Source organism: Elephas maximus, chromosome 11 (genome assembly GCF_024166365.1).
Source record: "Elephas maximus indicus isolate mEleMax1 chromosome 11, mEleMax1 primary haplotype, whole genome shotgun sequence".
Lineage (NCBI taxonomy): Eukaryota > Metazoa > Chordata > Mammalia > Proboscidea > Elephantidae > Elephas > Elephas maximus.
The window spans coordinates 20,104,093-20,128,896 of NC_064829.1; the positions used below are offsets into that span (position 1 = coordinate 20,104,093).

Sequence of the window (24,804 nt, forward strand, 5' to 3'; positions counted from 1 at the left end):
GGCAATAGGTTTTTCCCTTATTTTTTCAAATTTCTTATTTTGAAATAGAGAAAATACTGTCCTCATTGGATAAATCAGTACCTCACCAAATAATCGTAATACTTATTTTTATTATCTTGGAATGCCTGTCTAGAATACAGCTAAGAATTTTTTAGGTGGGTGATGTGTGACCCTCTGTCCTATTTCCCTTCTACAGGCTGCATCCCTTCTTCTAGTCAGCCCATATAATTGTTTCCACATCTGTGCCCTGAAGTGCAGTACTTTACAGGAGATCCCCTACAGGCCATACTGAGAGCTGGTTTGCCCTTAATTTTATATAATACTAATGCACTCAGGTACCAGCATCCAGAAGTTTTGTTGTTGTTAACATTTATTAAAGTGTGATATACATACAGAAAGGTGCAGATTTCATAAACATACCACTTGCTAAAGTTTCCCAAAGTGAGCACTGCACCAGGATTAAGAAATAGGGCATTATCAGCACCAGAGATCTCTCATGCCCGCTTCCATTTACTACCCAGCCCCTCACTCCAAAGAAAACAACTGTCTTGACTTAAAACATTTTTGTACTTCATATAAATGGAATCATGTAATGTATACTTTTTTGTGTATTTGGCTTCTTTTACTCAACACTATTTTGTTGTAGTTCATTTTCATTGCTAAATAGTCCTCCTTTATATGAGTACATCACAATTTATTCATTCTACTCTTGAGAAATTTGGGTCATTAATGGTTTTGGGTTGTGACTTCAGCCCCCAGCAGTTTTTAAAGCAATAGTTGAGAAAGATGATGAGAATACAACACATGCCTCTGTTCATGATGGCACTGAGCACATACAAAAAGTCTTCTGTGCACATACAATGATAGACAATAGCTTAATGTACAAACAAACTGATAACTGTGTTTTATAGGTTTTTGTAAGTGAATTTTAAATATAAATTGTTGCAGACTACCCAGATTATTTTAAGAAACTAATAATAATCCACATTTCAAAAATAGCACAGAAAAAGAAAATGAATATGTTACCATTCTTCAGCTGTGTTCAGGAAGATCTCCTTGGTGTAGTTAAACAGAAATAAGATTAATATTAAAAGGAAGAGAAAGTTTATTTTAAGCCTCACCTACAGTGGTTTTGCCTCAGATACACATACGGCTTTGATTCTTTCCAGTTCTGTAATGTCACATCTTCAGAGAGATCTTCCCTGACTACCTGATCTAAAATAGAACTACCTACCTTGGGGAGAAGAAGTGCTTTTTAACATGAAAGTAATAAAAGAAAATATTTTTAAAGTTTATGTAAAATTGTAAAGCACTGTGAAGAAAATGAAAAGGCAAATGAAAAACTTGGGGAAAAATTACAACATATGATAGAGGCATTATAGCCTTACTATTAAAACAGCCTTTAAAAATTTGTAAGAAAAAAGCAAAGACTAATAAAAATGGAGTGGATGACATGAACAGGCAATTGTCAAAAGAATACTAATGGTTAATATTTGAAGACTTACTGTGTACCAGATGCTTTTTCAGCTTCTCACTTGAATGATCTCATTTGTTGATATTAACATCCTCATTTTACAGCTGAGGAAGCTGAGGTTAGATAACTTAAACAGGTTAGATAACTTTCCAAGTTCAAAGCAGTCTGTGTATTTGCATATGCATTGAAGCAGAAGGGTAGAAAGAAAGAAAAATGTTTTTCTTCATTCCTGGATTATATAATGGAGATAATTTTCCTTTTCTCTATATTTTCCCAGATTTGCCTGGGAAATGAGCAGTTGTATATATCCTTTTATAATAAAAAAAAAAATTACTAATTGTCTTTAATATTCATGTTCTTTTAACCAGTGTTTGATTTTCTAGTAAAAACACCTAAACAATCTTAAATACAGGTAAGGTATTTTTTACTCAGGCTAATATTGCACCCTTGTTTTTCTAGCAAAATATTAGAAACACTAAATACTTTAAATGAATTTATAATCTGGGAAATGTCCATGACAAAGTTAAATGGAAAACAAATAGAAAGTGTAAATACAAATATGACACTTGTTAAAAATTAAACCCACATATCTGTGGAATAAAAAGACAAGAAAAGTGTGAGGTCGTAGACATAATGTCCCCCCTCCCCCCCCGCCGCCGCCGATCTTGCTTCCTTTCTAAATGAACCAAAGCTTTCTATAGGTGTCTTAAGTAGAAATAAGTTTAAAATGGAAAGGAATAACCAAGGATATTGTAGAAGCCAGCATGCGAACAGAGGGGAGATGTGGGAGTTGATTTGCTGGATGAATTTCTTTTAAAACTGTTTTATACTGTTATTGACCCTTAAAATAAAAAGTGTTGAATATCTCAACCTCATGTACCTTGTACTCACAAATAATTTCTCCCGTGGTTTTATATGTTAGCTACTGTATTTACAGTGAAACCTGTGAGCAGGAACTCAACAGAACTGCCTTGCTTTTCCGGGTCTTGCAAGTTTTCCTCCTTTGAAAGGCTGCAGTCTTACCACTTTACTATTGCTCTCGATTAGTGGAAAATACTTGAGTTTTCCTTCTCTGACAGACTTCTGCCTTGCACAGGTTCCAGCTTTCACAGGTTTTACTGTATTTGTTGAATGTTCAGATGTTTGTGTATCCATTTTATAAATATTGGTCATCTTAGTGTAACTACAGCAGGGGTTGGAAACTTTTTCTTAAAGGGCCAGATAGTAAATATTTTAGGCTTTGCATGCCAAGAGGCATAATCAAGGATATTATGTAGGTATTTTTATAACCATTTAAAATGTAACCATTTAAAAATATATGAACCATTTTTGGCCCATGGGCTTTAGCTTGCCAACCCCTGGAGTATAACCACTGTATTAGACAATAGATCATGCAGTCAGGCAATAAACAATTTCAAACATGAATAATAGACTTTTAGACTTTTAATTAAGGAAACGTAATTAAATCTTTTGAAAGTTAAGAATTTTATCAGAATTGCATTTTTGAAAGAATTTTATATGGCAGGTAATAGCCATATCTGATAGAAGCAGTGATTTCCTAACAGTACTGTATTTAATATCTTTCTCCCCAAATTTGTCTCTAGCATTAACTACTGAATATCAGACGAGTTGTAAACATTAACTGAGAGTGATCCAATTGATAGAGCACTTTTATATAGAAAACTCTTCCCTGACACAGAAATAAATTTATTAAATCAAGCAATCAGAAAACTAAAATTTAACAAATACCAGTTTTGTGCTGAGGAATAAACAATGGCTTTTATTTCATTTGTTTGCATTGAATGTTTCGTGGATTAAAAGTGGTTCCTACATGTTACTGCGCTATGTGATGTTCGTTCTTCTATCCTTGATATGTTATCGGTAGTTTAACCAGTGTCTTTGTTTCATTGTAGATCTTCTTCAACAATATCGTTCAGCAGTGTGCAAGCTGGGCAGTGTGAATAAGGACCTTAATGGGCAGTTGGAGTACCTTCACACTCCTGATATGAAGAAGAAGAAGCAAGAACTTGATGAACAGGAGAAAAATCTGAAACTAATAGAACAAAAACTAGGTATATGTTTAGTTTTGTGAACATTCTCTGTACAGAATTAAATATTTATGATTAAATAGAGTCCAGTTGATGTTAATGATCCAGAACTTAAGTCGACAGAAACTTTCTTTCTAATTTTATTGTGCTGTAGGTGAAAATTTACAGCACTAATTAGTTTCTCATTCAAAAATTTATATGTGAATTTTTTTGTGACATTGGTTGTAACCCCTGCGATGTGTCAGCACTCGCCCCCTTTCCACAACAGCTGTTGTGAACAATGCTGCTGTGAACATGGGTGTGCATATGTCTATACCTGTGACAGCTCTTATTTCTCTAGGATATATTCCTAGAAGTGGGATTGCTGGATCGTATGGTATTCCTATTTCTAGCTTTTTAAGGAGATGCCATATCATTTTCCATGGTGGTTTTTCCATTTTACATTCCCACCAGCAGTGCATAAGAGTTCCAGTCTCCCCGCAACCTCTCCAGCGTTTGTTCTTTTCTGTTTTTTTTTTTTTGGTTTTTTTTTTTTTTGATTAGTGCCAGTAATGTAAGGGCGAGATAGCCTCATTGTGGTTTCGATTTGCATTTCTCTAATGGCTAATGAGGAGCCCTGGTGGTGCAGTGGTTAAGAGCTTGGCTCCCGATCAAAAAGTCAGCACTTCAGATCCATTAGACGCTCCTTGGAAACCCTATGGGGCAGTTCTACTCTGTCTTATAGGGTTGTTATGAGTTGGAATCAACTCAACAGCAATAGGTTTTTTTAATGGCTAACAATCAAGAGCATTTCCTCATGTATCTGTTAGCCATCTGAATGTCTTCTTTGGTGAAGTGTCTGTTCATATCCTTTGCCCATTTTTTAATTGGATTACTTGTCTTTTTGTTGTTGAGGTGTGGAAGTGTTTTATAGATTTTAGATATTAAACCCTTGTCAAATATGTCATAGCCAAAAATTTTTTCCTGGTCTGTAGGTTCTCTTTTTCGGTAGAAACTCATCACCTCCAAGTCCTCTGATAAATGGTTGTAAACTATTCTTTCAGCAGGAGTAATAAGAAAATTCTCAGTATTACTTCTTAATGCTATTTCTATAAATAACATGTATGTATTTGTTTTTCTCTCATATAACTCAGTCTTTTTAAAGTTGATTTTCTACATTTTCTGTTTTAATAGGTATGACTCCAACACGTAAGTGTAACGACTCATTGCGTCATCCAGCAAAGGATGTGACAGATAGTCCAATTCCCCCTAAAAGAATGAGAAGAGAATCTACAAGACAGAACAGGTGAGCCCATTGTGACCTGGGTGTTATCATTGGTTAGTATATCAAAACTCTTTGTTCATCATACTTTAAAAACAGCTTGAGTTTATTTCTAACTTACCCCCTTGAGCTAGAGTTAGTATTAAAAAAAAAAAAGTGGTGGATAATAGAGATATGACACAACCATTATATTCTTGTAGGATATTCTAATTTTTGTAAACAAATTTGCTAATTATTTGGAAATGTTAGTAGTTTATTTTTCTGTTATATTAAATGTTGAAAGTTAAATTGTTTTTCTGTTGTTTGACTTAACTTTCATTTAAAATACACTGCATTCCACTTCGTAGGATCAGCAACTTAATAAGTATAGAATATTCAAAGCCACTTATACATCATTACTCATTTAAAGACTCCTTGGGCGATGCAGACAATTAAACATTCAGCTACTAGCTGAAAGGCTGGCAGTTTGAGCCCACACAGAGTGCCTCAGCAGACAGGCCTGACAGTCTGCTTCCAAAAACTCACAGCTTTGAAAACCTTGTGGAGTAGTTCTGCTCTACACATATAGGGTTGCCATAAGTTGGAATCAGCTTGATGCCAAGAAACAACAACTTATTTAAAAATTGCTTCTAACTTTTGGTTTGAAGAATCAGATACCATTTATATAACTCACCCAAAAAATCAACAGAGCCATCTGGAGGCTTAATCAGTCATCAAGAAAATATTTTTTTTACATTAGATATTGGTAAGGCCATTCCACAGAATACTGTGGTATGAGGGTTTCTTGTACATTATTTCAAAAGATTGAAGTATAGACTCTACCTGGATAAGTTTCTCATACTGACCTAAGAGGAGCTCTCTTGAGCTTGGTGTTTGGGATGGGCATCTATGCCCTGTGCATCTGTATCTACATTGATTCAGGGAGTATTGGAATGGTCACTTTGTGCCATATGTTGCTGGCAAATAAAAGTGACATGGTCCTTGCCCTACAGGGTTCTTGCCCTGTAGGGTTCTACAGTCCTATGCAGAAGGCAGACAATAAACAAGTAAACAGACAAAAAAACCAAACTCCATTGCCTTTGAGTTGATTGCGACTCATGGCATCCCCATGTGTTACAGTGTAGAACTGTGCTCCTTAGGGTTTTCTTGACTCTAATGTTTACAGAAATGGATCACCAGGCCTTTCTTTCACAGTGCAGCTGGGTGGATTTGAACCACCAACCTTTTCGTTAGTAGATGAGTGCAACCTATTTGTACCACCCAGGGAACCTGTGTATACAAATGTATAGAATAATATTAAACCCTACGAAGGATAGAAAAAAAGATGTGGTGATAGAAAATAATGAGGAAGCTATCGATCGTCAGGAAAAATGCATTTAAGCAGAGAACCAAAGAGTGAGAAGGAGCCCACCGTCCACAGATTGGTTTCAGTCAGAGGGAAAGTCAATGTAAAAGCTTGGACATGTTTGAGGGAGGGAAGAACAGTGTGTGGCTAAAGCAGGGTAGGCCCAAATTGCTGTTGGAGAGGTAGGCAGAAGCCAGATTATGCACAACCAATCGGATGTCATAAAAAATTGTGAGGTAAAGTTATTTATATTTTAAGTCCACTGACATCTGTTGAGTTTTTGAATTGTGTCTTTGTAGGAAAAAAAAGTGCTTTGGAACAAGCTGCTTTTAAAGTAAATTATGGTGGAGAGCTAATGAAATATTAATACAAGAATGCAGTGCTCATCAGTACGACAGTGTTTACACACATGTAGCCCTGTGAATGTCGTGTGTGTTTCTGGGCATGTGGTATGGGTGTATAGAAACTGTTAAGGTGATCATTGAAAGTGTATTGAGGCAACTTAGCATCAGAAAGAATATCTGCAATAGATTTAGAAACATATAATTTTTAAAAATCATGAGTTCAAAATGATACCAGAAAAACCTCATTCATCATGATTGTCACTTGCTAGGGCAACAGCTTACTACTGTGTAAACCAATATATTCATATAGAAAAGATGTGTATTCTGGCCTGCCTGTATGAACTGTCTCTTAGGGCAACCGAATAGTTGAAGAGGGAAAGTCCTTCTTTTAGAAGAATTATACTGAACTATAAGAGAAATGATAGCATTAGAACAACACGATTTGGAAGCCTGGTGGCACAGTACTTAAGAGCTATAGCCGCTCCTTGGAAACCCTGTGGGGCAGCTCTCTTTCCTGTAAGATCGCTGTGAGTCGGAATCGACTTGCCAGCAAGTTTATATATATATATATAACATAAAAAACCAAAAACCCATTGCTGTCAAGTTGATTCTGACTCATAGCAACCATATAGAACAGAGTAGAACTGTTCCATAGAGTTGCCAGGAAGCACCTGGTAGATTTGAACTGCTGACCTTGAGGCTAGCAGCCAAGCTCTTAACCACTGTGCTACTAAGGCTCCATATATTACATATTTACATATTTGTTAGCTCTTAGAGGGATCACATATCATGTTTTGTCAACTCTGAGATGCCATCACTTAATAAGAAACACCATTAAGAAACATTAAACAAAAAGCATTGACAACTAACTCATGACATTGATTTTTAAGATATGCCTGTGTATCAGAGATGTTAAATATGGAAAAAAGTTCATCTTAGAATCAATAAAATATGCTTAGCTCAGTAGTCTCAGCTGTTTTCCTGAATAGAGGCTCCAGGCTTTCTACTTTATTTCCTACTTAAACGATTACAAATTAGCTCTTTATTTAAAAAAAAAAAAGTGTCTTCTGTTTGGATATGGCAGTTCAGGGCAATATCATTAGAAAAGATTTGGATATATATAGTATCTGAATTGTATAGTATCTGTGTAGATATATTCCAAGGTGTTCACTGTGTTCATTGCCACATAAGTAGGATTTTGGGTGTTTTAAAATATTTTTCTTTTTCTTGTTTTTGTTTTGTGACTTTTTTTCTAAAAGCACTGTAATTTCTGTTAATTTTTAAAATAGTAATTTCATTTAGAAAAAGGGGAAAAGTAAACAAAAATCTGCAGAATTCAGATCTCAGAGATGCCGTTCCCAAGAACTATGGTACAGATGTTACTTAGCTCTTCATCTGTATACCTTAACTACTGCTGTTATTTTTTGGCTTTGGTGGCGGGGGCGGGGGGGCGTACCTATGCAGAAAATGGTTGTATAAAGGATTTAATTAAACTTGTTTATATCAAAAATATAATTAATAGAGCATAATTCCACTGGGTGTTTACGCATCAGCTATGATGAGGGGGTTCAGGAAAGCATATGAAACTTACTGTGTTTGTTTTTCCACCTAGGATTATAACCAAAACAGATGTGTGACAGGTGACAGAGGGGATCACTGAGATGCCCTGACTTGTGCAGCGCTGTTTCAGAAGACCAAGAGGCTGACTTAGCAGCCAAGTATTTCTGGGGACAGTACCAGTATCTGGGCATGAGTTTTCATGTCTGTCCAGATGGGACTGGAAGCAGCAGTTCAATTTTATGAATCTCACTGGACAATGTGGACTTTCTATGATTATTCCAGCCATCATGCCCCTTGTTTGTCATTACCTTGCAAACGTGTCAGAGGGGAACGTGCAAACATGGCAGCGACTGTGAAGTTGGCACATGGCATTTACTAATCCTGAAGAAAAGTATATGTTCTATTTTTCAGTATAATTATCATGGCTCTGTTTTAACTGTTTCTTAAAAACAAATCTTTTTTTACTTTTCTGTGAATTTATTTAACAAAAACGTTTTGTCTGTTATGTCTAAGAACGTTTCTAGGGGCTAGGTATTTAATTGTAAATATAAGGAAACTTAATGAAGAATTCAGGATAAAAACAGAAAAAGCACAGGTAGTCTTGGAATTTAGATGTTGAGATGAAAGTAAACTTGTGACAGTGGTAGCATTTTAAATTTCTAAAGACTTACCCTGTGTATATATAAAATATGCAGCATCAGTTTTTATAAATAGTTTGACTTTATTGATACTAGATTATATAGTCTTAGCCTTAATTCTACATTTACATTGTTTTGTAATTTTTTTATTACTATTTTTAAAGGTTAAAGAAAACATATGGACCCAGATTAATGCAATAAGGGTCTGCTAGGCAGTTGCTGCAGAAATGTTTGGATTGTGTATTAATTCAAGCTAATGTGTGTCAATATATATGTCATTGTGTAAGTCCAAGACTATTGGTCTGTGAAATTCTTTTGTAAGCGGATACTTTTGGTACAGTGTTGGTCCCACGAAATGTGTGTGTTTTTTTTAATCCATTCTGAATATACAGTGAGGTTAATAAAGAGGATCCCTGCTGAATAGATAAGTGTTTTTGTTTTTTAAAACTGAAATCTCCGTAAAGGTTACTTAGAACTGTTGCAGTGTTAACCTACCTTTGTAATTGGAAATTGTTCAACTCTATTGCTCATGAAAAAAACAAAGTGGCAATAATAGAATTAACTACAAGAAACATTGGTTACCATAGTATTTCTAAATTTGGGGTCCTTAGACAATTGGATTATATGCAAATTGAGAAAGAACGAAGAAAGGTTAGAGAAATGGCTTTTTAGAACTATACTTCAAAGTATGTTTAATAATATTTGAAAGTTGTTTGGTTTTATAATGCATCCTGACCATCTAAAACAAGAAAAGCTGTTTTCTTAATTTTCATTGGAAGTGTGTTTAAAAACAATAACATGTCAATTTTTACTGCTTATGGTAGATTAATGGATATTATCTGACACTGAATCCATATTTATAAATTTTTGTTCATCTTCGTAATATCAGAAAGAGATTTTCTATTAATAAAATAAGGACTTAAATGTTTATATCTATTTTTTGTGGAGTTTTTTCCACCCATTAAAAATTAACCTTGATGGTTCCCAGTAATTACAATAAAAACTTTGTACAGGTGAGTTTATCTAAGGACTTTTCTCAACATATTAACATATTATGAATCCTTTGTCTTTATTATATAGAACACATAAGAACAATTAAGTTTTTTTTCATAAGATTTAATTCTAGACTTTTACTGCAAAAGAAGAGAACTGGATTCTCAGCCGTCTACCCTGGGTTGTGTAGTGTGTATCTGAAATTTGTCACAGTGGTTTAAAAAAACAAAAATGTTCCCCCAATTTCTTCTTCTAAGGGAAAAATTATACCTCTTTGTATTTTAAAATGATTGAAATGAAACTCTGTGTTTCCATACCTTCTTGTACTTTATGCCCATGTTAAATTTACTCAACGTGTTAAAGAACGTTTGGTATAAGATTAAAAAATAATGATAGAGACTAAAATTTGTTGTACATACTGCATTGCAGATTATTAGTAAGTGGAGAGGCTATCTTATATCTTCTAAAATTATTTTTAGGAAAAATTTTAGTAATTTTCAAATAATATTTTTAGGAAAAAGTTGAATTTGTATACTTTTATACTGTCAAAATGTCTTTCAGTTAGATCTGCTAAACATTTTCATGGAATCATCTCTTCCTCTTTATAGTTAACAGAATATGTTCATAAAATTACTTTTACACATGTTGATTTTAAGGTATTTTATTTTGCATGTCTGTTGAACACACATTACCTCTTTTGAGTCCAAAAAGAAGTTGCTACTTTTTATCATGTATATGTTTAAGTTTAGGAAGAGGTAGCAGTATTAACATTCATGGTAGGAGGTTTGGCCTTAAAATATTAATTATCTTAAGTTTAAGGTGAAGTTTCCCCAAATCTTGCTTTGTTTCAAACTGAATTATTTCATTTATAATCTATCAATAACTTAAGCGTCTAAAAAGATTTCACTTTTTAAATATAATTTCCTTTTGTTAAAATCTACTATTATTGTAGATGGGACCTTGGTGGCACAGTGGTTAAGAGCTATGGCTGCTGACCCAAAAGTCAGCAGTTCAAATTCCCCAGCCGCTCCTTGGAAATCCTATGGGGCAGTTCTACTCTGTCCTTTAGGGCCGCTGTGACCCAGAATCAACTTGACAGCAGTGGGTATGGTTTGGTTTTGGGTTTTATTATTGTAAATATTTCTTTTTCTGTCTTCAATTCTGTTAGAGTTTGTTTAATCAATTTTGGAGCTCTGGCACTGGGTGCACAAATATTTATATTTGTTATACCTTCTTGGTAAATTAACCCTTTAATCACCATTATTATTATAATGTCCTTGTTTGTCTCCCGTAATGGATTTTAGCTTTAAGTCTGTTTTCTCAGATACTGATATTAGCACTCCTGCTCTCTTTTGGTTACTGTTTTCTTGGTTTTTTTTTTCCCCCCATCCTTTGATTTTTAACCCGTTTATGTCTTTGTGTCCAAGGATATCTCTTCCAGACAACACATTGATGGGTCATGTTTTTTATCCATTCATCTACTCTCTGTCTCTTGACTGGCGTGTTCAATTCATTTATATTCAGTGTGATAATCAATAGGTATGGATTTACTGCTGCCATTTTGTTGCACTTTTTTTTTGTGGTGTTAACGATTTCTTTGTTTTTTACTTTCTGTGATGAATTCTTTTTGTATACAGATTTTCTTTTCATTTGTTATTGTTTTTGTGTTCACTGAGTCTTTTTTCTTTGTTTTAGTAAGTAGGATTATTACTTTTCTTTGTGGTTACCTGAAGTTTACATTTATCATTCTAAATTTAAAACCATCTGTTATACTTGAGATAACCTTGACTTCCTTTCCATATGGAAGTTCTAGAACTACACCATTCAGTCCCCTTTTTGTTTTGAAGTTGTTGTTATTTACATCTTTATATCTTGTTCCCTTTAATCAATTTTGTAGGTTTGTTTTACTTTAAGTCTTCACCTTGCTTGATGTGTGGATAATGCTGTCATGTGTCTTAATCTCAGGTTGTTGTCTGATGTCATTGGTTTTCCATCTGAAGGACTCCCTCTGATATTTCTTGTAGGGCTGATGTGGTGATTACAAATTCCCTTAATTTCTGCCTATCTGGGAGTGTCTTAATTCCACCCTCATTTTTGAAAGAAAATTTTGCTAGATATGTAATTCTTTGTTGGGAAATAATTCCCTTTTGGGGAGATACGAAATTAAGGATAAAGAAGAACTTGCCCAAAGTGACAAGCAATACAAAATTATAAACTGTCATTCCTTAATATTTTCCATATGCTAGGAAGTTTATTTTCAAAATAAAGTGTGTCTGATAATTTAAAATAAATCCCTACTATTCTGATTCTTTAGTTTATGCTCCAATAAACAAACATCTAGAATAGAAAATATTAGTAATTATATCTTTGTGGTGGTGGTGGTGTTAGGTGCTGTCGAGTCGGTTCCGACTCATAGCGACCCTGCGTACGACAGAACAAAACATTGCCCAGTCCTGCGCCATCCTCACAATTGTTGCCATGCTTACGCCCATTGTTGTAGCCAGTGTGTCAGTCCATCTCATTGAGGGTCTTCTTCTTTTTTGCTGACCCTCTACCAAGCATGATGTCCCTCTCCAGGGATTGATTCCTCCTGACAATATGTCCAAAGTATGTGAGACATAGTCTCAGTGTCCTTGCATCTAAGGAGCATTCTGGTTGTGCTTCTTCCAAAACAGATTTGTTTATTCTTTTGGCAGTCCATGGTATATTCAATATTCTTCTCCAACACCACAATTCAAAGGAGTCAATTCTTCAGTCTTCTTTATTCATCGTCCAGCTTTCACATGCATATGAGGCGATTGAAAATACCATGGCTTGAGTCAGGCGCATGTTAGTATTCAAGGTAACATGTTTGCTTTTCAACACTTTAAAGAGGTCTTTTGCAGCAGATTTGCTTATTGCAGTGCACCTTTTGATTTCTTGACTGCTGCTTCCATGGGTAATGATTGTGGATCCAGGTAAAATGAAATCATTGACAACTTCAGTATTTTCCCCGTTAATCATGATGTTGCTTATTGGTCCACTTCTGAGGATTTTTGTTTTCTTTATGTTGAGGCGTAATCCATACGGAAGGCTGTGATCTTTGATCTTCATCAGTAAGTGCTTCAAGCCCTCTTCACTTTCCGTAAACAAGGTTGTGTCATCTGCATAAGGTAGGTTGTTAATGAGTCTTCCTCCAATCCTGATGCCCCGTTCTTCTTCATATAGTTAAGCTTCTCGGATTGCTCAGCATACAGAATGAACAGGTATGGCGAAAGGATAGAACCCTGACGCACACCTTTCCTGACTTTAAAGCACACCATATCCCCTTGTTCTGTTCAAAGGACTGCCTCTTCACCTATATACAGGTTCCTCGTGAGCATAATTAAGTGTTCTGGAATTCCCATTCTTTGCAATGTTATCCATAATATGTTACGATGCACACAGTCGAATGCCTTTGCATAGTCAATAAAACACAGACATCTTTCTGGTATTCTCTGCTTTCAGCCAGGATCCATCTGACATGAGCAATGACATTCCTGGTTCTGTATCCTCTTCTGAATCCGGCTTGAATTTCCAGCAGTTCCTTGTCGATATACTGCTGCAGTCACTTTTGAATCATCTTCAGCAAAATTTTACTTGCATATGATATTAATGATATTGTTCAATAATTTCTACGTTCAGTGGGATCACCTTTCTTGTGAATAGGCATCTAGATAGATCTCTTCCAATTGTTTGGCCAGGTCTTCCAAATTTCTTGGCATAGATGAGTGAGTAGTTCCAGCGCTACATCCATTTTTTGGAACATCTCAGTTGGTATACTGTCAATTCCTAGAGCCTTGTCTTTCGCCGATGCCTTCAGTCAGTGCAGCTTGGATTTCTTCCTTCAGTACCATTGGTTCCTGCTTGTATGTCACCTCCTGAAATGGTTGAACTGTGACCAATTCTTTTTAATATGGTGACTCTATGTGTATTCCATCTTCTTTTGATGCTTCCTGAGTCAGAACAAGGCCAGTGGCCAACTGTGGAACAGACCATCAGTTGCTCATATGCAAGTTCAAGTTGAAACAAAATAATTAGAACAAGTTGATGAGAGCCAAAGTATGACCTTGAGTATATCCCACCTGAATTTAGAGACCACCTCAAGAATAGATATGACACATTGAACAGTAATGACCGAAGACCAGACAAGTTGCAGAATGACATCAAGGATATCATACATGAAGAAAGCAAGAGGTCATTAAAAAGAAAAAATCAAGATGGACATCAGAAGAGACTCTGAAACTTGCTCTTGAATATCGAGTTGCTAAAGCGAAAGGAAGAAATGAAGTAAAAGAGTCGAACAGAAGATTTCAAAGACAGCTTGAGAAGACAAAGTATTATAATGACGTGCAAAGACCTGGAAATGAAAAACCAAAACGGAAAAACACTCTGAGCATTTCTCAAGCTGAAAGAACTGAAGAAAAACTTCAAGCCTCAAGTTGCAATATTGAAGGATTCTATGGGGAAAAAAGTAAACGACTCAGGGAGCATCAAAAGAAAATGGAAGGGCCGCATGAACCAGAGACCTACATCATCCTGAGACCAGAAGAACTAGTTGGTGCCTGGCCACAATCGATGACTGCCCTGACAGGGAGCACAACTGAGAACCCCTGAGGGAGCAGGTGATCAGTGGGATGCAGACCCCAAATTCTCATAAAAAGACCATACTTAATGGTCTGACTGCGACTAGAGGAATCCCGGCAGCCATGGTTCCCAGACCTTCTGTTGGCACAGGACAGGAACCATCCCTGAAGACAACTCATCAGACATGAAAGGGACTGGTCAGTGGGTGGGAGAGAGATGCTGATGAAGAGTGAGCTAATTATATCAGGCGGACACTTGAGATCGTGTTGGCAACTCTTGTCTGGAGGGGGGATGGGAGGATAGAGAGAGAGGGAAGCTGGCAAAATTGTCACGAAAGGAGAGACTGAAAGGGCTGACTCGAGGGGGAGAGCAAGTGGGAGTAGGGAGTGAGATGTATGTAAACTTGTATGTGACAGACTGATTCGATTTGTAAACGTTCACTTGAAGCTTAATAAAAGTTAATTAAAAAAAAAAAAAAAAAGCCTGCTAGGAGCCATCTAAGATACACTTACTGGTCCCATCCCAGCTGGAGCAAAGAGCAATGAAGAAAACCAAAGACACAAGGGAAAGATTCGTCCATAGGACTAAAGGACCTCAACTATCACAACCTCCACCAAACTGAGCCCAGAACAACTAGACAGTGCCTGGTTACCACCACTGACTGCTCTGGCAAGGATCATAATACAGGGTCCCTGACAGAGCTAGAGAAAAGTGTAAAACAAAATTCAAATTCACACACACACACACACACACAAAAAGACCAGGCTTGCTGGTCTGAAAGAGACTAGAGAAAGTATGGCCCCAGGGAATCCTTTCAACTCAATACCAAAGTCGCTCCTGAGGTTCATCCTTCAAACAAAGATTAGAGAGGTCTATAGGACCAATGGAAACCCTGGTGGTGTAGTGGTTAAGTGCTATGGCCCCTAACCAAAAGGCTGGCAGTTCAAATCCACCAAGCACTCCTTGGAAACTCTATGGGGCAGTTCTATTCTGTCCTATACGATCGCTATGAGTCGGAATCGACTCGACAGCAACAGGTTTTTATAGGACCAACAATAACACATGTGAGGAATGTGCTTCATGGTTCAATCATGTAAACCTAATGGGCACACCAGCCCAAAAGCAAAGATAAGGCAGGAAGGGACAGGAAAACTGGACCAACGGAAGCAAGGAATTCGGGTAGAGAAGGGGAGAGTGTTGACAGATCACGAGGTTGGCAAAGAATGTCACAAAACAATTTGTATATTAAGTGTTTTATGAGAAACTAATCTGCTATGTAAACTTTCATCTAAAGCACAATTAAAAAAAAAAGAAAATGGAAGGAATATATATCTTTGTAGATTACCATATGTAAACTTTTACTAATAGAATTTGCTTACATCTATGTCATCTGTGTTTCCCCCATGTTGTTGTTAGATGCTGTTGAGTCTATGTACAACAGATGAAACACTGTGACCACTTCTGCATCATTCTCACAATAGTTGTTACGCATGAGCCCATCATTGCAACCACTATGTCAATCCGTCTCGTCAAGAGTCTTCTCTTTCACTGACCCTCTACCAACCATGATGTCCCTCTCTAGCAACTGGTCCCTCCTGCTAACATGTCCAAAGTACATGAGACGAAGTCTCACCATCCTTGCTTCTAAGGAGTATTCTGGCTGTACTTCTTTCAAGGCAGATTTGTTCGTTCTTCTGGCAGCTCACTGTATATTCAGTATTCTTCTCCAACACCATAATTCAAAAGTGTCCGTTCTTCTTAGACCTTCCTTATTAATTGTCCAGCTTTTGTATGCATGTGAAGTGATTGAAAATACCATGCTTGGGACAGGCACACCTTAGTCCTGAAAGTGACATCTATGCTTTTTGACACTTTAAAGAGGTCTTTTGCAGCGGATTTGCCCAGTACAATATGTTGTTTGATTTTTCTGACTGCAGTTTCCATGGGCATTGATTGTGGATCCAAGTAAAATGAAATCCTTGACAACTTCAATATTTTCTCCATTTATTTTGATGCTACTTATTGGTCCAGTTGTGAGGATTCTTGTTTTCTTTATGTTGAGGTGAAATCCATATGGACAGCTGTAGCCTTTGTAATGGGCACCAGTGTTAATCTCTTCAGTCGGTTGGCCAGGTAAATGTCTTCCAAATTTCTTGGCATAGACAAGTGAGCATCTCCAGTGCTGCATCCCTTTGTTGAAACATCTCAATTGGTATTCCGTCAGGTCCTAGAGCCTTTTTCGCCAGCGCCTTCAGTGCAGCTTGAACTTCTTCCAGTACCATCAGTTCTTGATCATATGCTACCTGCTGAAATGGTTGAACATCAACCAATTCTTTTTAATACAGTGACTCTGTATATTCCTTTCATCTACTTTTGATGCTTCCTGTGTCATTTAATGTCTTCCCCTTAAAATCCTTTACTATTACAACTCAAGGCTTGAATGTTTTCTTTCAGCTTGAGAGATGATGAGCATGTTCTTCCCTTTTGATTTTCTATCTCCAGGTCTTTGCACATGTCATCATAATAGTTTACTGTGTCCACCCAAGTCACCCCTTGAAATCTTCTGTTCAACTGTTTTACATGATCATTTCTTCCATTTGCTTTAGCTACACTGCGTTTAAGAGCAAGTTTCGGAGTTTCTTCTGACATCCATTTTGGTCTTTTCTTTCTCTCCTGCCTTTAATGACCTTTTGCTTTCTTCATGTTTGATGTCCTTGATGTCATTCCACAACTCATCTGGTTTCTGGTTATTAGTGTTCAGTGTGCCCAATCTATTCTTAAGATGGTCTCTAAATTCATGTGAGAGATACTCAAGGTCATATTTTGGCTATTGTAGACTTTATGTAATTTTCTTCATCTTCCACTTGAAGTTGCTTTGAGCAATTGATGCTCTGTTCCACATTGGGCCTTGGCCTTGTTCTGACTGATGATATCGAGCTTCTCCATTGTCTCTTTCCACAAATGTAGTTGATTGAATCCCTGTGTATTCCATCTGGTGAGGTCCACATATATAGATACCATTTATGTTGAGAAAGGTATTTGCAGTGAATGAGTCATTGGTCTTGCAAAATTCTGTCATGCAATCTCTGGCATCATTTCTATCACCAAGGCCATATTTTCCAACTACCAGTCCTTCTTTGTTCCCAACTTTACCATTCCAATCACGAGTGATTATCAATGCATCTTGATTGTTTGATAAGTTTCAGATTGCAGAAATTTGTAAAAATCTTAAGTTTCTTCATCTTTGGCATTAGTGGTTGGTGCGTAAATTTGAATAATAGTCATATTAACTGGTCTTCCTTGTAGGTATATGGATATTATCCTATCACTGACAGTGTTATACTTCAGGATAGATCTTGAAATGTTCTTTTCGACAATGAATGCAACGCCATTCTCTTCAATTTGCCATTCCTGACATAGCGGACCCTATGATTGACCAATTCAGAATGGCCGATACCAGTCCATTTCAGCTCACTAATGCCTAGGATATCAGTGTTTATGAGTTCCATTTCATTTTTGATGACTTCCAATTTTTCTAGATTCATACTCCCTATAGTCCACATTCTGATTATTAATGAATGTTTACAGCTGTTTCTTCTCATTTTGAGTTTTGCCACATCAACAAATGAAAGTCCCAAATACTTTACTCCAACCATGTCATTAAGGTTGACTCTGCTTTGAGGAGGCAGCTCTTCCCCAGTCTTATTTTTGAGTACATTCTAACCTGAGGGGATCATTTCCTGGCACTGTATCAGACAATGTTCTGCTGATATTCATAAGACTTTCACTGGCAATTTTTTTGGGAACAGACCGCCAGATCCTTCTGCTTAGTCTGTCTTAGTCTGGAAGCTCCACTGAAACCTGTCCACTAAGGGAAAATCCTTCTGGTATTTGAAATACTGGTGGCATAGCTTCCAGCAACACAGCAGCAGGGAAGCTACCACAGTACGACAAACACAAACGAGTGCTGGGTTTCTCCCCACAGTTACTCTTAATCCTATTTTTTTATTCTAGAGGAAAAATGGGACGTTGTTTCATTTTTGTGTATTTTCATTTTAGTGGGAACCAAGAATTATGTCTCTTGGCCTATTGGTAGTCAACTAGCGAGTATTAGAATCTTTTGTTTAATACCTTTTTCTTAGGTGCCATTGAGTCAGTTCGAACTCATAACAACTCTGTGTACAGCAAAATGAAACACTGCCTGGTCCTGCACCATCCTCGCCATCATTGTTATGCTTGAGTTCATTGTTGCAGCCACTGTGTCATGGAGTGTCTTCCTCTTTTTCAATGACCCTCTACTCAACATGATGTCCTTCTCCAGGAAATGGTCCCTCCTGATAACATGTCCAAAGTATGTGAGATGAAGTTTGGCCATCCTTCTAAGGAACATTCTGGCCGTACTTTTTCCAAGACAGATTCGTTTGTTCTTCTGCCAGTCCGTGGTATTATTCAGTATCTTCTCCAACACCATAATTTGAAGGCATTGGTTCTTCCTCAGTCTTCATTATTATTATTATGTATACTTAGATCTAATTCGAATTCAGTTTTACACTTTAAAATGGCAAGAACAATTCTAATATAGGACTACACCATTACTTATGTTGAGCTAGAGTTTATAGTGTCATAATATTTAAAAACTAAAGGAATCTTCTGATTTTATTTACATGCAAATACTGTGCTATATTTATTGATAAATGATTACCAATTTTAATTAAAGTTTTTATTTCTGTGCTTTATAGGCTAGAATTATGTTTTGATTTGTTAAGTATATTGCATTGTAATGGTGTGACCTTACATGAATAGTGGAGCCCAAAATTGTATTCTTCCAGACCTTCCAATGATTTTAAAAGCATGTAATTCTCTGTTAAATCCTTTTCTGCTTGAAAAGAGTCATTTATGTTTCCCCACTGAACTGAATGGATACATTGATTTGTTAAAAAGATTGATAAAACAGGCAAACCTTTGGCAAAATTAATGAAGAAACAGATAATGATTAGAGATTTGAAAGGGAAAATAGGTAAGATAAAGCAGAGATCAACAATTAACATATAACAATATGATCAAGGAAACCCTGGTGGCATAGTGGTTAAGAGCTATGGCTGCTAATCAAAAGGTCGGCAGTTCAAATCCACCAGGCACTCCTTGGAAACTATGGGCCAGTTCTGCTCTGTCCTTTAGGGTCGCTATGAGTCGGAATCGACTCTATGGCAGTGGGTTTTGTTTGGTTTGTAATGTGATCAATTTTATAATAGTAGATTTGAAAACATGAATTGGACAATTTTCAAGGAAAGATAACGTCAAAACTAACAACTCTGAAGAAACAACCTACAGAATGGGAGAAAATATTTGGAAATCATATATCTGATAAGCGTTCAATATTCAGAATATATAAAGAACTCCCATAACTCAACATCAAAAGAACAAACAACCCAATAAAAAATGGGTCAAGGACCTGAATAGACATTTCTCCAGAAAGGTATACAAATAACCAGTGAACTTATGAAAAGACAGTCATTGTTGTGTGCTGTCACTTTGAATCCAACTCACAGAGACCCTGTAGGACAGAACAGAACTGCCCCATAGGGTTTCCTAGGCTGTAATCTTTATAGAAGCAGATCACCAGATCTTTTCTCCTGCTGAGCCGCTAGTGGGTTCAAACTCCTGACCTTTCGGTTAGCAGCCAAGCGCTTAACCATTGCACCACCAAGGCTCCTCATTAGTCATTAAAAAAAAAAAAAAAAACAAAACCATTGCCATCGAGTCGATTCCAACTCACAGCAACTCTATTGGACAGAGTAGAATTGCCCTATAGGGTTTCCAAGGAGCAATTGGTGGGTTCAAACTGCCAACCTTTTGGTTAGCAGGTGAGCTCTTAACCACTATGCCACCAGGGCTCCTGATTAGTCATTAGAGAAATGCAAATAAAAACCACAATGGTATACCACTTCACACCCACTAGGATGACTATTATCAGAAAAACAAAAGTTGTCGAGAATGTGGAGAACCATCATCTGTTGCTGGTGGGAATGTAAAATGGTACAGTTTGCTGTGGAAAACAGTTTGGCAGTTCCTCAGAAAGTTAAACATAGAACTACCATATGATTCAGCAATTCCCCCAAAATTGAAAGCAGGAATGCAAACAGATACTTACACACCAGTGTTCATGGTAGCACTATTCACAATAGCCTAAAGGTGGGGAAACCTAAATATCCACCAACAGATGAATGGATAAGCATAAAGTGGTACATAAATGCAATGGAATATTACTCAACCATAAAGACAGATGCTACAACATGGATGAATCTAGAAAATGTTAGTTGTCATCAAGTCAACTCAACTGATAAGATCCCATGTCTAACAGAATGAAATGTTGCCCGGTCCTGCTCCGTTTTCATGATTGTTGGTATGTTTGAGTTCATAGTTGCAGCCATTGTGTCAGTCCACCTCATTGAGGATTCTCTCAACTTCACTCACCTCCACTTTGTCAAACATGATGACCTCCAGCAATTAGTCCCTCCTAATGATATAATGATATATCCAAAAGAAGTGAGTCAAAGACTTGGACAATGTTCTCTGATCCATAGGGTGTTCATTGGCTAATTTTTGGATGTAGAACACCAGTCCTTGCTTCCTAGTCTGTCTTAATCTGAAAGCTCCGCTGAAACCTGTCCGCCATGAGTGATCCTGCTGATACTTGAAATACCAGTGACATAGTTTCCAGCATCATAGCAACATGCAAGCCACCATAGTAGGACAAACTGACAGATGGGAGGTGGTTGAAAACACTATGCTGAGTGAAGTCAGTCACGAAAGACAAATAGTGTGTGATTTCACTTAATATGAAATATCTAGAATAGGCAAGTCTATAAAGACCAAAGTTTATTATTGGTTACCAGGTAGAGGAGAAACAGGGGAAAGAGATCTCATTGCTTGAGGGTGATGGGAAAATTCAGGACTGGGTAGTGGTGATGGTTCAACATGATGAACATAATATTGCAAAAATGCTGAAACAGCAAATGTTTTGTTACATATATATGTAGCACAAAAAACCCCAAAACATAGAATTGCCATATGACTCAGAAATTCTAAATATATAACCCCCTAAAATTGATAATGGACTTAAACACCTACTTGTACACTTACGTTCATACCAGCACTATTCACGATAGTCAAAAGATGGAAACAAGGGTCTGTAAATAGATGACTGGATAAACATCATGTGGCGTATATATATACAGTTTGATGATACTCAGCCATAAAGAGATACGCAGTTCTGGCATATGCTATGACATGAAAGAACCTTGAAAACATGCTGAGTGAAATAAGCCAGACACAAAAGGACAAATTTTGTATAATCCCACTTATATGAAATATCTAGAATAGGTAAATGCATAGAGACCAAAATTTACTAGTGGTTACCAGGGACTGGGAGGAGAGTGGAATGGGGAGTTATTGCTTAATGGGTACTGAGTTTGGAATTGTAGAAATATTTTGGAAATAAATAGTGATGATGGTTGTGCAACATAGTAAATGTGATTAATGTCACTAATTGTACACTTGCAAATGGTTAAAATAGGAAAATTTTATGTTACATTTTGCCACAGAGATTTAAAAAAAAAAAAAAAAAGAGGTAACCTGAGAACAACCACTTTGGAAATATGTTTGGCAAGATCTGTTAAAGCTAAACATACACTTGCCCTCTGACCCAGCAATTCCACTCCTAGGCATACGCCCAAAAAGATTAATTCCTTTGTCTAAGAAAGGACTAGACTAGAATGTTCACAGCACCTTTATTTATAATTACTCCAGTGTGCATCAATGGGTATGTGCAATAATACAGGCGTTTCTGAAGATGTGTTGAAGAAGCCAGACAACACACACTCCACCATCCCATATTCAGGAAGAGGCAAAAACTATAGTACAGTAAAACCTGCGAAAGTTAGGACCTGTGTAAGGTAGACACCTGTCAGAGAAGGAAAACTCAGCTATTTTTCACTAAAAGGAGCAATAGAAAAATGATTAGACTGCACCCTGTCAAAGGTGGAAACTTTTGAGACCCAGAAAAATAAGGCAGTCCCATGGGGTTCTGGCTCTCACAGGTCTCACTGTGTTAGAAACCAGGGGGTAGAGTACTGACTAGGATGGGGCATCATGAACCTCCTGGGGTGTTGGAATGTTCTCTCTCTTGATCTAGGTTGTGAATATATTTGTAAAAATTAGTTGAGCTTTACCCTTAAGATCTGTATATTGTATATTTGTTACACTACAATTAAAAAAAAAAAAATCTTAAAGGAAAAAAAAAAGCAAAACTTACATCCTAGAAGACAGACATACCATAGAAAGGATGAAAATGTAAGCCACAAAAACCAAAGGTATTTGCAATATATAAATACGAATTTGTATTAAAGAAAAAGCTTAACAAAGCCATAGAATCTGGGCATGGATACTATATGACCCAAGTCACACACTGCCGTTATTTTTTACATGACCGTTTGCCCAGACCCTAGTCCCCTAAGGGCGAGAATCAGGCCTTTTGTAGACTTTCGGGCACATAGTGCACACCGTAAGTGCTTGTTGGAGCGTCACTGAGCAAGCAGGCCCATCAGACACTGACTGGAGTTGGAAGAGGTGTGAGACCAAGAGGAGAGGTGCAAAAGCATCTATGGGACACAGGAGTTCTTAGAGGCCATATAAACCTCCAGATGTCCTCTATCAAGAGTGGTGTCCCATAGCTGCCTCAACTCACACCAACATGCCTCCTGGACAAGCCCAGGGAAATATAACAATCTCTATGAGGCCTGGACTCCAGAAGGGATGGGACCCAAACATTTTCTTTACCATGACCTAGGTAGAGAAGAGTAAAAGATTCTATGACTTTGAAGTCCAAATACTTTAGTCTCATCCAAGATTCATTTATTCAACAAATATATTTTAAGTAGCTCCTATCTACAAGGTGCTGAAATTGAACCATTAGAATGTAAATAATAATTAAAATTATAAAGGGGGTGTGCATCACTTAGAAATTCAACATTTCTAATTTCCACCGAGGAGGCCTGGTAGTATAGTGGTTAAGAGCATGGCTGCTAGCCAAAATGTTGACAGTTCAAATCCACCAGCTGCACCTTGAAAACCCTGTGGGGCAGTTCTACTTTGTTCTGTGAGGTCACTGTAAGTCTGAACCAACTCGGCAAGATCTAACAACAACAGCAGTTTCCACCCAGAAATAAATGAGAATTGTGAACATTTGGGTCTAGTATGATCATGCCAGCAAACAACAAAAATCAACACCAGAGAAACCAAGAAGTGTTTACATAGAGCTGTTACACTCTGTGTTTTAAAGTTGTAGTGATTTATTTTGAGCACCTGCTGGGTGTCTAATTTTGTGCTAAGTATGTCACACACATTATTTATAATCACAACTCTGTGAAGTAGAGTTTTAATTCATGACAAGGACAATCCTAGTCATGCCTAGAGATATAACCGTAATTTCAGCTTTGGGGCTTACAACTCACTTTGGATTGCCATAACGATCATTGGGAGTAGGAGAACGATGGTTAGGTTCTACTTTGGGCAGCTACAATTTTACCATCCACCTCCGACAAGGGGTTCTTTTTCTAGGTGTTACCCAGATGGTGGATTCCTACACCACTTTGCTTTGCTCTTCCCTTTTTTGCCCTGGTTTTCCTTTCACCTTTTCCCCACTATTCTGCACCTTCTCTCCCAAAAACCAAAATTAAGAGGTGCAAAGTTGTCATCAGGGTTCTATTTTGTTTGTTTGCCACCTCAAGTCCAGATTATGGAGAAATTTTATTATTAGGGGATGAACAGTAAAAAGTAGATGCTCTAGAGAAATAAGTACAAAACCTGATTTTTTGAATAAGTTGAATAACTAAAAGAAGGAGGAAATGAAGAGAAAAATCCTAAAGCAATGAGATAGAATAAGATTGCTGAATACAACCCTACTCTTCGCAGAGCTGGTCAGGATCAGGGGGTCATGGAGCCCAAGCTCCTGCTCTTGGGGCCCAAGCCAGCCCAGCCCAAAAGAGAGTGTGTTTCTTACCTTTGAGTAAACAGTAAAAAAATGTTTCATAAATGTAACAGATAAGTTTTGAGCCTCAGTATGAACAAAAGAATGGAACCAGGCTTACACAGATATCTGGATACAGACAAATGTGCCGTAATTTTCCTTAAACTTTTATTTCTGTGTTCAAAAACAGAACCCAGAGCTTTTTGGGGAGGTGGGAAGGGAAAAAGTAGAAAACTATTATTTTGCTAGATCTGCCTTTTTAGGGTTCTTTTTTATTGTGAAATATATACATATGTGAGCATTTGTACATATGTTAATAATATACATTAAAGAATATCAAAGCAAATATCTGTATAATAACTATCAGGTCAAGAACATTGCCCCAGAGGCACCCATGTGGCCTTTCTAAGCTCTTTCCCCTCCTTCTTCTCCAGGTAACCACTATCCTGCCTTGTTTATTTCTTGCTTATCATTATAATTTTACCACCTAGTGTGCATCCCTAAACAAC

The 24,804-nt window shown here is 37.1% G+C and overlaps 1 protein-coding gene across 2 annotated transcripts in view; it reads left to right on the forward strand.

The window, feature by feature from the left end:
* The window catches only part of SMCHD1 (structural maintenance of chromosomes flexible hinge domain containing 1), a 183,890-nt gene extending 175,529 nt beyond the window's left edge, over window positions 1–8,361 (forward strand). For both annotated transcript variants that reach the window (XM_049901053.1, XM_049901054.1), the window contains 3 exons: window positions 3,388–3,546; window positions 4,696–4,807; window positions 8,085–8,361. In XM_049901053.1, coding sequence (XP_049757010.1) covers window positions 3,388–3,546; window positions 4,696–4,807; window positions 8,085–8,109 — 296 coding nt within the window. In that variant the 3' untranslated portion in view covers window positions 8,110–8,361. The remainder of the gene's footprint in view (window positions 1–3,387; window positions 3,547–4,695; window positions 4,808–8,084) is intronic.
* The last annotated feature ends 16,443 nt before the right edge of the window (window positions 8,362–24,804 follow it).